General features: G+C 40.8%; 5 protein-coding genes across 5 annotated transcripts; all 5 read left to right on the top strand.

Moving 5' to 3' along the window:
• Positions 1–1,602: 1,602 nt before the first annotated feature.
• Positions 1,603–2,337, top strand: EAE98_001537 (uncharacterized protein; the record flags this gene model as incomplete). Its single annotated transcript, XM_038949156.1, has 1 exon — positions 1,603–2,337. The coding sequence occupies one exon, from the start codon at positions 1,603–1,605 to the stop codon at positions 2,335–2,337; it is 735 nt and encodes a 244-aa protein (XP_038814141.1).
• Positions 2,338–3,446: 1,109 nt separating this feature from the next.
• On the top strand, positions 3,447–4,194 carry EAE98_001538 (uncharacterized protein; the record flags this gene model as incomplete). Its single annotated transcript, XM_038949157.1, has 2 exons — positions 3,447–3,957; positions 4,166–4,194. 2 exons carry the CDS (start codon positions 3,447–3,449, stop codon positions 4,192–4,194), a joined length of 540 nt encoding a protein of 179 aa, XP_038814142.1.
• A 1,771-nt stretch (positions 4,195–5,965) lies between these two features.
• EAE98_001539 (uncharacterized protein) lies at positions 5,966–6,928 on the top strand (the record flags this gene model as incomplete). The annotated part of the gene is made up of 2 exons (XM_038949158.1): positions 5,966–6,191; positions 6,252–6,928. 2 exons carry the CDS (start codon positions 5,966–5,968, stop codon positions 6,926–6,928), a joined length of 903 nt encoding a protein of 300 aa, XP_038814143.1.
• A 3,221-nt stretch (positions 6,929–10,149) lies between these two features.
• On the top strand, positions 10,150–11,616 carry EAE98_001540 (uncharacterized protein; the record flags this gene model as incomplete). Its single annotated transcript, XM_038949159.1, has 7 exons — positions 10,150–10,317; positions 10,377–10,413; positions 10,463–10,566; positions 10,619–10,936; positions 10,987–11,054; positions 11,102–11,184; positions 11,237–11,616. The coding sequence occupies 7 exons, from the start codon at positions 10,150–10,152 to the stop codon at positions 11,614–11,616; spliced, it is 1,158 nt and encodes a 385-aa protein (XP_038814144.1).
• Positions 11,617–12,193: 577 nt separating this feature from the next.
• On the top strand, positions 12,194–13,074 carry EAE98_001541 (uncharacterized protein; the record flags this gene model as incomplete). Its single annotated transcript, XM_038949160.1, has 2 exons — positions 12,194–12,638; positions 12,686–13,074. The coding sequence occupies 2 exons, from the start codon at positions 12,194–12,196 to the stop codon at positions 13,072–13,074; spliced, it is 834 nt and encodes a 277-aa protein (XP_038814145.1).
• Positions 13,075–13,258: the final 184 nt, after the last annotated feature.

Genomic DNA, 13,258 nt, shown 5'->3' on the forward strand with positions numbered 1-13,258 from the left:
TGGAATGAAATGGAAAGATGTTAAGTAAGGTTAATAGGTAATAATAGGTAATAATAGGTAATAATAGGTAATAATAGGTAATAATAGGTAATAATAGATAATAATAGGTAATAATAGATAATAATAGATAATAATAAGTAATAATAAATAATAATAGGTAATAATAGGTAATAATAGGTAATAATAGATAATAATAGATAATAATAGGTAATAATAAATAATAATAGGTAATAATAGGTAATAATAAGTAATAATAGGTAATAATAGATAATAATAGATAATAATAGATAATAATAGATAATAATAGATAATAATAGATAATAATAATAATATATAAATAGATATTTATATTAAACTAAACTGGATCTATGTAGTCTGAGAGGATTCGGATTATTCGGATTATTTATTTATGTTTTTTAATTGTTTGATTATTTAATTGTTTAGTAAATATACGAATAATATAATATATTTGCTATTTTATGATATGATATGATATGGTATGGTGAGAAATATATACTTGTATACGAGTATATAATCTTATATTCTTGCTTACCTAGCGAGCCTAGGTACTCTCGCGACCGACAGAAAAAACCGAACACCAAAATTCTTTACCTCAATCAAAATTTGATATATAAACAATAACTCAATATAATCTTTTCAAATCTTTAATAATACTTATTTATTAGCTTATAATCTTTATAAATCAACTCAAAAAGATTTAAAATATTAAATTAAATTAATACTAAATTTTGAAAAAGAATCATTGTCAAATTTTCGTTTATTTTGCGGGGTTGGTATTCGGTTTTTTCTGTCGGTCGCGAGGTACTTAAGGTTACTTGCTAAGAATCAGGCGATCACCGGATTTTACCTTAGTGTGGATCGATTCTTGAGTTGAATGCATGGGTATGTCCACCCTCAGACTTTCTATTCCATAGATATCGTAGGTACCTTTCTTGTTGACAATCTAATTCGGTATCTTATGCTTTTCAATTTTCAATTTCATTTTTTTTTTCAATTTTTTTTTTTGATCATAGGGAGGGAGATAATGAGGGTCGATAGGATATGCATGATGCCCGCATTCTACGATTTATGGAATAACCTTATTGTAAGGGTAATGAAGAGTTCGAGCGGGTGGAAAATTCACATCTGGAGGGCTGAGATCCATTGACGACCTCGGGAATTACATGGGCGGTTTGATGCGTGGCTGCGCCGAGTCTATCGGCAACCTTAGGAAGACGATGTGGCGCATGAGATGGGAGTGGCTCGAGTGGGTTATTTACCTAGGTAGTGTTCTGTTTATCTTGTTGAGTTTTTGTTTTTGTATATGGTTTATGGGGTTTTTGTTTATTTGGATTTGCGCATTTTGGGGTGTGTGAATGTTATGGAGTTGGGATTTGCGTTTAAATTTCACAGCGGGGAATCTGTTGATATTTTAGGGTGTTTTAGATCTCGATTGGTGGAACATCTACGATGATGCTATGAGAGAGGGGTTGAAAACGCGTGCTGAATTATGTTTGGAATTTCCGATTCTCTGGATGAGATGATGAATTCGAATTCTAGTGGAATGGATATTGTTTATCTTGTTATGAAAGAGAGGTTGAAATGTCGTTCTTTGGTGTTGAAAGGGGGTTCGAAGTCGTTGAGGAGGTGGTGAAGGGCTTGGGGGAGATGTCCAAGGCTTGTGATGGTGCGGTAAAGGATATGCCGAAGACGTATTGGGAGGAGGAAGAGGATAGATTGGGGGAGAGGGAGTGTGAGAGGGATTATGAGTTGGAGTTGAAGATGTCGAGGATGTGGGAGAGGTATCATGCTTTGCTTGATCCGAGAAGAGTGCGGATGAGGAAGGGGGCGCTTGCTCCGAGGAAAGTGGTGGGTGGGGGTGAGCCTGCTGAGAAGGATTGGAGTTTGACGTGGGATTGGGGATTGGAAAGTAAACCGGATGGAAAGATTGAGAAATGGAGTAGGAAAATGGAGATTTTTGAGATGGAAGCTGCATCTATGGTTTCGACACTTTCGATACCTCCAACGCCTTTAATATCTTCGGATTCTCCAACACCCCAAATACTTCCAATCCTTCAAACACCTCCAATACCTGAAATACCTGAAATCTCTCCAGCAACTTCAACACCACAAATACTTTCAACGTCTTTAATATCTTCCACACCTTCTACAGGACTTAATGCAGATCACTCATGGGGGCTTGATTCTGGGTCAAAGAAATCCATGTTAAAACAGGAGAAAACTTCTCCTATCAATATTAGCGAAAGGAAAGAACTTTACCCAGACGATTTGTATTCTGACGACTTGTATTCGGACGATGTGAAATGGAGCATCTGAAAGCAACCATAAGGGCAGAGCAAACCTACGTAACATGGTTACAGATTATGGAACCAATGATTGGTTTATCACGGACAAAACATGAGGGAGCGCTCATTCCCAGAAGTCTACCTATGTCAAATCGAGCCATGCAGATGAACTATGCATTATGCCAGCTCACAAATCCACTCCTTCCGATTCGTATCTCGGACGCTCTTCATCCTTTTCTTCTCTTCTACGATGTGCAAAGTGCTTGCACTTTTTCAATTGAGAATCTTTTGGGCTTCTATGGCATTCTTATATACCAATTATTGTGGGTTGATAAGTGAGGATAGCGTTTTTAAACAAATCATATCCATTGTGGAGGCTAACAAATCTTTCCAACTTTTCAGAAAACATGGTCGAGTCACATTTTCTCAACATCCCGCTAATTTCGAGACTGATCACCCCAATACATTCAGTAGTTTTATTGATACTCCCAATTTCGATGTTTAGCGTACCTCCCCTCTACTCCTGGATAGGAAACCTGCATTCGTTTTATTGTTACAAATAGCCAAACAACCCCCTTCTCTGCGAGTGTACTCTGAAGCAGTGCCGGATTGGCACCGTATAGATCACTTATTGTGTCTGGGCTATAGGGAATATGTGTGGGCTATCTATTCTCCTGCTGATGCGAATGTTTGCATGAGTTATGCTCTCAAAACTTGGAGTCGAGTGCAGCACCACGAACCTCGGATATTCTTACAGGAATGTTTCGAAGGTGTGAAGTTGTCTATCACTTTGGGAGAGGTAAAGAGGTCTGATCAATACCGAGGATGTCTGGCAGGTTCTTCATCTCTTCTCCGTGGTCCAAAACATCGGATGAAAGAGATCGAGAACGGTAAACTCTCTGATGTCAGTAAGAGAAGACAATGTTCAGAAGAAATCTTCAGGAAGGAAGTCCTTCAGAATTATAGAGCTCGGATTTTGTTCGAAGAGTTATATTACAAAATAGCGAAATCACCTTTCGATAGTTATATCCAATCGATCGGAAGGCATTCTAGCGTACGGAATTTACTTAGCAGATATGGGACTTTACCTAATGCTACTCGACGCATAGATTGGACATATGTAAGAACGACTTTATAAGAATGTATACTCATAGATTCAGCTTCATGCCAATAACCTACCAGAAATGTGGACATACTTCCTACGACGACTTTACTGAGCTCCCAGGTCGGGAAGGAGCAGTTGTAGATTTTGCAAAGGAATTGATGCAAGCAGGCTACATAACTCGAGCACAGATAACAAGTCAACCATTGGAGACAAAACTTTGGGTTAGTGGGAGACTCCAGAATGGCATTAATCTCATCTCGAGAAAACTTGCGAAACTTCGGAATACCCCTCTGCCAACGTTTGTCAAAGCGAGTCCCCCGAAAAATGTGGTCTGTCTGCCTGCCGATGAATGCCGTCGGCTTCACTTGTGTATGAATAAGAAACCATACACAACTCATCTCAAGCCACTTCATGTGTGTAAGGACGAAAATCAAGATCCATTGACCGACAAAGCTTTCTTCAAAGCTCTGGAATGCGCTTATAATAAAGAAAAGACGTGGAAGGGACTGGGCGATTTTGAAGTTGAGGAGAATCAAACTTATAGGTGTATGAGCTCCCACTCCTGGTTGAATTTTTTTATCAGTATTTTGGGGTTTCAGAATCTGGGGGTTTTTGAACGGAGTCTGGGCTTTGAGAGTATTGGACGAAGTGTTCGTCTAAACCTTGAGCAGCAATAATCTCTTTACCAGCTGGTCAACACCGAACTTCCCGATTTCGATTGAACGTGTGGAATAACATTGCTGACTTTACATAGTTCGAAGCCTGTCCAGGCGACTATGTTGATCATATCAAACCTAATGATCTTCCACCAACAACCAATGAGTATGATTTGCACCGCCACCACCTCCAAAAATGGTTCTTCCCATTAGTCTAGAACACATGTTACATCTTTTTCAAGACTGCCCTTCAATTTCTGATGTCAATTCAAATTTCTACCTGCAACAAATTCCCCGCAGGAAGATCGAACCGATCGCATTCATTTAATGGAAATAGGTTAAGCGAAAGTCTAGGCTGGGGATTACATTTTGTCGAGGGATTAATTACGTCCTTGGCAATTACCGTTATGATACTCTCCTCGGTCTTAGGAATAGCATTTGCTATTTGTTGGAAAATACTGGAGAAAGATATTCAAGGAGCAGGAGTTGCCGCTTATATTACTAGTGTTATGACCCTGGCGGTAATGACCTGGCAATTGTGGGCTTTATGATTTGAATGATGTGATTCAGCAAGTCGTGAAGGACGTTAAACGCCGGTGAGGATCCTGTCTGTCGTTGATCAGACATGGTTCCACTTTGACTTCTACAAGCTCAACCCTGTTAGAGACCCAGCACGTGCTGGGGTTACATTGTTACCAAGCAGAGAATTCCAATGATCTGTTCGTCGGCTCGCACTTTTTAATTCTTGAGGATAAACTTGGCACACATGAGGAAACGGGATATACATGAAGAAACGGGATATACACGAGGTTTTTTATTTTTAGGCGGTGTAACGTCTCGAATTTTACGTAGTGAAGATGGTTCTTGATAGGTGTGAGACTTGAGACAGGGGGATCGTGGATCGTGGAACGTGGGAACAATAAGCTTAATCTCGAGAGGCTAAAATGGCTTGCTTGGCTGACTTGGCTAATCTAGTTTCACCAATCAGATAAGCAATAGGTATGCATCATCCCACCTACGTACAAAGATATTCTCCAAATATATATATATCGCTAATTCAATCCTAGGTAGAGAGCCAATCAGTGATCAGGTTCTGTGACAGCAAAAAAGTTTATTGTCCGTTACGCTTATCGTTTAATTCCTTTTGAAGAAAGAAGTTGACAGGAGAGAGGACTCAGAGGAGGCTGTAGTATCATATCTCCACTGTTTTAGATGGCATCAAGAAAAAACTGACACTAGGTTGGCTCTAGCGGTGGGGGAGGAAAGAGGAACTCCTTCTGTGCTCGCGTGTTGTATCTTCTTGCTTATATTCTTCGTGCTTGTGCTGCATTCATGAAGGTTGATTTTCGTCAATCTCGAAGTTTTGGTATCAGAATGATCATTTCCGTTCGTGAACATACCCCAGTAGGTATTTGAATGCCACGCTCCGGCGATGCTCCAGCCATGCTACAGGGATAATTAGATCAACCCTGCGGCCTCCTTTAGAGTACCAGTGTTCACCTGCAATATAGAATACTACCCGAGTAGGCAGTGCAGTATCAAATCATCCCACCCTACGTACATTAGAAATATACAAATACCACCAAAGAAAAGTTGCCAAGCCAATTAGGAATAAATTTCTAAGAAATGAAAAGGTTAAGCTTACTTCCTTCTGAATAAAGTTGACAGGAGACCATCATAATAGATCTCCACTGTTTTCATTGGCATTAAGGAAGAATCCCATTTAACCCATATTTTGGTTCTGAGCAAAGACCTAGCCCTTAGACCCATGAGCCCCATTTCCTGGTTCAACATCTCTCAGAAGATTCAAATCTTTCACGTATCCAACATGGAATCTTTTGATGACCGCGATCCTCAGTGTAACTTAAACTAGGACATCAATTATCGCAGTCATCAACATGTATTACTCACGGAATTTTTTCTTGACATTTCTCACTTGCTTCTCGTGGAGTATAGGATATACTGGAGCTGATGATCATGGTGTTGTTTTTCTGTATCCAACGGATAATCTCACCATCAACTATCTCGACACCGTTAATGTAACCTACACGTCTCCCTTTCCAGAGCCTCAACTTTGGATCTATTGTCAAAATATCACGGATCTCACGGGTCCACTAATCACAGGTAAGATATCATCGTAGAATATACGGAGCAATGCAAACTCACTCGATATTTCTCTCACAGAAAGCTATACCACGGTGACAGCGTTTAATGGCTCTGCGCCAATCAATTGGAGATGGTTAGGTGGTTCACCTTGTTGGTTCGATTTAAAACCAAATGCATCAAATGGATATGGAGCCAATAGTGAACATTTCATCGTTGACCAAAACCAACGTGCATCACCTACAACTTTAGGATTACCCTTACCTACGGATTCGTCAACTTCCACGACATCAACATCGATATCAACTACCGCTTCGGCTAGCAGTGATGCCACCACGACAGCAACTCCAAATCCTACCACCTCTTCCACCAGTAACTCCGCATCCGCCGCATCCGCCTCCTCATCACCGACCCAGACCGGGCTTTCCACCGATAGCACTCCAGCAACCGGTCTTTCCGGCGGAGCCAAAGCCGGAATCGGAATTGGTATCGCAATTGTAGCGCTCCTAGCATTGGCCGCGGGATTCTTCTTCTGGCGCAAGAAACAGGCGAAAAAGACGCATTATACGGTATATCCTACTTCGGACGTGCCGATGAATGAGAAGATGGAGGACTCGAGCGATTATTCGAGGAGTGAACCCGAACCCGTGGCGTATGAAATGTATGCGCCGGAATATCATATCGAGATGCCGGGGACGCAGCCGGTGAGGGAATTGGGGGAGGGGGAGATTAAGAGTCAGGCGACGAGGTTGGTGTGAAGGGATTGACGAGAAGGGATGGAGGCTCCTTGCATATGGAAGGATAATGGGATGCAGAAATGGGCACTGGAAGCTATGGATGTATGTTCCCCACTGCGTAGAGAATCGTGTGCTTGATGGAGTTTACGGAATTACGAGATTTGGAACACGCTGGAGTCGAGGTCTCTATTATAGTCGACTTGGGAGCAGATGAGTATCTACCTCGGCTTTTTCGGATGGTTTGTAAATGATCTGGCGGATATATGTGATGGCTTTTTCTTCTTATTCGAGGGCCTGTCGAGTATTGCATAATATCTTTGGACGGAACATCATGGTAATCTCATGAAGGATTGGATGTTGCCTTTTATTTGTATTCTTTTCTATTGGTAGAGAGGATTTGGAATAGCGCTTTTTGAAATCACACCAGTATTAATTTACTGGCTCCAGGTGATGACTCTCACCCCAGATTTTGTTCTCTTATTCTTTCTTCGCGTCATTATTTTATTGCCGAGAACGCTTGCGATGGATGCAGATCAATTTTAAAAAGCCAAGGACAGTCTTGAGTGGGCTACTTCGGACTCCATGAATTGCATGGATCACTATCTGTTTCTATGAATATTATCCAATGTACATTACTGTTCTTATGCAATCTCATGTCGAGATTTATATCTGGTTGAATTCAGAAGTCTGGAGTATGAAACTACCTGGTAACGATAGTAAGCCAGCAAAATACCTTTCAATTTATTGAACACCATTTCTACGTTTTTCGAGATATGAGACTCCAAAGTTAATGTGAGAATTGAATAATGTATGAAATTATTCCTTCTCCTTTCAAGTGGGGGGAAAACGAGGACACCACCCTTTCAATCTGTCTTGGGATTCATGCTTGATCGGAACGGGTAGTGGCCAGCCCTAAGTTTATGATTCAAGGTGTTTTCAGGATGTGATTTGCCTCTAGGATCACGACACGGGTTGGAAATCGCTTTCTTTCAAACGGAATGATATGAAATTGCGTTACGGGCGAATTGAAGCTCTCTAGCAAGCGCTTGTGAGAATGGGAGGATGATGAATGGCCTAGGGGTGGCAGTAACACACGATCGGGATGTGATGGCCAAATTGTAAAATTCTCAACTGGGAGATGTGAAGTTCGTGGTGGCAAGTAATCATTCTGTCCTGATTTGGGAAGATTTCTATTCTTCTGTTGTACACGCGGGAGACTAGGAAGGGACGAGGAAATTCCAAGGAGGAAATTGTTTCGTCTCAATCACACAAGACTCAATCATTGCTCTTCGTGTACGAAAGTCGAGAAATTGGCCTATATCGTAGATGACCGACCTTTCTGGCGACTTAAGAGAAGAATATGTTCAATCGAAAATAAAGAATAGATTGTGTCTGCAGGCGACGAATGTGAGGACAAGGATCACCAGGATGCTAAACATACTTCAGGGCGAAAAAAGCACTGAAGTGAAGAATAACTAGAATATTGAAATGCTATACCCAATTTCATAACTAGCTTCCAAAACGTGACTTTTTTTAATCTAATCAACTTTTTGCTAAATCCCATACGAAAATAATTCAATTACTTTCAATTCAATCAAAATAATTCCAAATTGGAAAAACTCTATATAGAAATATAGATCTCAATTAATAGAATCAATAAATAAAATATGAATAATTTCGATTCAAAATTGATTGAATTGGAGGTGATTGAATGAAATTATGATTTTTGAAATAGTTTTCAGATTTTTGAATTGGTGAACTCTCGAAAATTGAAAATTTCATTCAACCACCTCTAATTCAATCAATTTCTAATTAATTCTAATCAAATTTTATTTATAGATTCTATTAATTAATATTGTAAAAGAGTAGAAGGTGGTAGGGTCATAATGTAGTCCTTCGTAAATACCACAAATAAGTTACTGAGACGTAACGCCTTCGGTGGAGGAGAGGAGGAGTAGGTATTATATAGCGTATTACAAAGTATATGAGAAGGTGGGTAGGAACTGACTGCTTTTCTCTAAACTATACGAAGAAGACCTATAAATACTAGCTACAGAAAGAGGTCACGTGACCAGTACCAAGTTTCGCTCACAATATCTATATTATAATATAAAGTTTTTTCAATTTAGAATTGTATTGATTGAATTGAATCTTCAATTTCAAAAGTTCAATTAGATGATATTGAAAAAAGTGTTTTTTTTCTTTGGAAGCTAGTTATGAAATTGGGTGTAGTAAAGCCATACTCTTATACATTTGGTGTGGAGGCAAAACGGAAGATGGGAGATGAAAAGATGTGGCATGGGGTATTTTGTATTGTATATTTACGAAGAAGGTCATTCGAACAATAATGTATTTGCGATTCTGATTATGATCATGGAAATATTAAATATATCTGTGTGGAATTGACTTCTGTTTATGAAGGCATGGAATAATTGCATGGAAAATGTGAGGAAGCTTGCAAATTCACGGGATATTGGGTACAGTCGATCCGATAGGCCAATGAAGATTTAGGCGGGTGTCTACGATCCAATAAATTATACGCATGTACCCAATTTCTAAAATTCTATTATTCCTCGTGATATTGAGAATAAAAATAGAAAGGAGTTGAGCGGGTATGCGAATCCGTTATTTTCCGGAGCAGTCTCGATTCATTCAAGAAGGACACACCAAAAGTATTTTTGGTGGTGTAAGCGTTAGATGTCTCCTGTTTGACATGGGTATTTCGATTGCAATATCTTTCGTTACCTTCAATGCTACCTCAATATATACCGAAGCAGATCTTCACCAATTGCTGGTGTTTTTGCAGTACAAGTGGGCTGCTCATCTTATCATCCGCAAAAATGCAACGCGATTATCAGACTAGGGTAAGCACACCCTCTGAGATAGTGCTTAGCCACGCTATAATACTATCAACTTTCTGTTGATTTCGTCTCGATGAATTCTGCAGCGTAGTATTGAGACCTTGTGCTTCATGCTCATTAGGGGCGTGAAGAAATTCGAGATACTATACCGCGTAATCATCAGAGGCACAGCGTGCAATCATGATCAATCTTAGTTCAAGCGGGACCACCGCCGTATAATATGAACTGCATAGTGAGATAACTGCTGATACCGCATTCCCAATCAACTTCATTTACTTGAATCGAAATTCCTCGAGTTATACCTTTTTACAAGTCCGAGTCCACCAACCGCATCTGCTAGCCATCAGTTGCTGAGCTGACATTAGCCTCAAACAAGGAGACATGTCTGCAAATGAACTTGCCATCTCTTTCGTAGGGCCCGGGGAAGTTACTGCCGCAGGAGTAGCGCTTCCGGTTGTAGGGATCACCGTTGTTGCGTTGCGTTTCTGGCTTCGCGGCTACCAAAAAGTGAAGCTTGGTCTAGATGACTACACAATTCTTGCAGCTTTGGTAGGTCTACCTCGAATACATTGTTTGAGTCTGAGGCTATAGTAACACAATTTTAACAGCTCTTCGTTATTGGAATGGGGATATGTCTAGTATACGGTCAGTTTTGGCACACTGTTGATTTTGACAAGTCTAACTCGCCAGATAGGAGTTGCAAAGCGTAGTCTTGGATATCCTACACCACAGCTTCCCAATGCTACTCCAGAGACACAGCTAACAGAGATTGTTCCTGCCCAAACACTCGTGGAATTGGTATACAAGTCAAAGGCCTCCTGAAAAATCACAGCTGCTAACCAAAGTTTAGCTTGACTGGATAATATGGTTACTCATGATCCCCGCAAATGGTCTGATCAAGCTGAGTGCGATATTCTTGTACCGCCGTCTATTTGTTGTCAACAAAGGGACAACATTCGATATTATCACTAAGGCGTTCATTGTAATCTGTTCACTATGGACTATTGCTTTCTGGTTTGCGACGATATTCGGCTGCGGAACTCACTTCACAAACCCTTGGAAGCCGCTGATATTCATCATGGAATGCAATACTAATATGAGATTGGACGGTCTCATGATATCAGATCTTATAACAGATATAATGGTCTGGCTTTTGCCAATGCCAGTAGTTAGTTCCGTGTCCTCTTCTACCATTTGCGCCGTTCTAATGACCATCAGGTATGGAGGCTGAATATGCGATGGTCTCAAAAACTTTACATCACAGGAGTATTTTTCCTTGCAGCTGGGTAAGTTACATACAGGTGTACAACATTTCTTAGCTGATGCTTTCAAGATCTCTGGTTGCGGCCATTGTAAGATTGATGGTCCAATTAGAAATATCTAATGGGGGTTATGCTGCCCATACGGATGTTGATTGTAAGTTGTAATGTCGGCCTCCCTCGTTGACTTATACTAATTTAATCGATAGTAACACTCACAATTCTATTATATTACAGTGGTCTTGAAAGTGGCCTTGCGCTAATAGCAGCATGCCTTCCTACTCTTCATTATTTTATAGCTCGGCCACCAGTTCAAAATCTTCTATCTAGCGTGGGAAGCCTACTAGGTCTTGATTCCCTTCGATCACGTTTCACTTCGAGCTCTCGAAGCAACGAAAACACTGCACCAGATACAGAGATTTTGGTGACAAAGAAAGTTTCGCAATCTTCACACTCAGGTGGCAGTTTTGTTGCTTCTGAGCGCGATATTCATGTTTACAAGTTATCACATATCGAAGATGGAATCGAACTACCCTTGGTTCCAACACCACCGGGACGGATGCATACTCGAATTTCGGGCAAAACATAGTGTTGCCCTTAGAATTTGCTTGTCGTGGGGTTGCTGCAACAGGCAGTGAAAGGATTCTTGGTGTGGCTATCTTCCAGGGAAAGCTACTATTACCTCATTGGGAGGTTCTTCTAAGATAACAAGGATCATGGAAATTGTATTGGCTCGCATAACATAAAGTTCGTATCGTTTTTCGGTACCTATTGCCAATTTCATCCAGACTACTCGTAGAATAGACCACATTCTCTTTCGGATTTTCTCGAAAACATAATGACGTAATCTTACATCTAAGTGACCAATAAAAGAAATTACATTAAACTGGAGGGTGTGTGGATGAACTATCATCTAAATTATATGCAGTTTTCAGAAAAAACAGCACAAATTACGGCGCAGTGCAGTCGGGCTGGCGGGCAGAACCATGTATAAACGGCAATTCTTATCCGGTCATCGGCAATTCGTTCTGAGAGGGAGTTGATCTATTTTACTATTTAGAAGACGATCTTTCGGGTTGAAGGTTGCGCAAACGCTGGTACTACTTTATCACTCCAAATTTAGGGGTCTTTTCATTTAACCTGACTATACATCCGTGTAGATCAATATGTCAGAATCTTCGAAGACGGACTGGAGTTTGGCCGACGGACATGGCTACGTATTTGAACGCAGTCATATCGCAGCTTGTCGGCTTAATTTGCAGTATTATCTTTGGAAGGAAGCTCTTAACTTTGTTGTACACCACTCGGTTCAACTGTCGAATGAGAGCGTTATTGCAGATATTGCAACAGGCACCGGGGCTTGGCTTTTAGATGTTGCTCGCGATTTTCCGCAAGCTCAAATTGAGGGATTCGATAATGATGTACGGCAAGCTCCTCATGAAAGTCTGTTGCCTTCAAATGTGTCCGTGAGGCACTGGGACATCTTCACCGATTTGCCAGACGATATGGTTGGCAAATACGACTTTGTTCATGTGCGGTTGCTTGTGCTAGTCCTTAACGGCAACTCACCATCTTTTATTCAGAAGCTGTTGAGAATGTTGAAGCCCGGGGGTGAGGAATCGCTATACCTCCTAGAAGTAATTGCTAACCCACAACAGGATATTTGCAGTGGGACGAGCTGGATTGTGTTAATATGCATGTTAAAAAGCCCGACCCCAAGCTTCAAGCCTCGGCCCTAGAGCAGATCAGAGAAATGTCGTGGGCAAATGGTAGGCATGATTGGACGGTGAAATTACCCGATTTTCTACAAGAAGCAGGTTTCCAGGATGCAAAGATTCAATATTTTGGGGATGAAGACCGTTTGGCCAGAGCTTTCAATGAACAACATCTCCTGACAATGGATGAATTTGCGTCAAGTCTAGTGAGAATGGGGAAGGTAGATGCTTCGAAAAAGTGGTATCAGCTTATTCAGCAGGGCTATGAAGAGTCTACGAAAGGCGCAGCGTTATGTATCCCTAGAATTGTGTGTACTGCGAGGAAGCCCTGATTCTTTACTCTAAGCCAGACAAAGCGCGGGGTTAATGTATTGCTTTTCTTTGAATAGATCATCCCCGCTTACAGTATGGCTCAGTATTGGTCTCCTACCCCTATAATTGTGGATTGCATGTGCTAAACCTTAAAAAATATGGGCGCAAGATGTCTTGTTATTAGCTTGTTTCCCAAGCGAATTA

The sequence above is a fragment of the Botrytis deweyae genome (assembly GCF_014898535.1).
Source record: "Botrytis deweyae strain B1 chromosome Unknown BDEW_003, whole genome shotgun sequence".
Lineage (NCBI taxonomy): Eukaryota > Fungi > Ascomycota > Leotiomycetes > Helotiales > Sclerotiniaceae > Botrytis > Botrytis deweyae.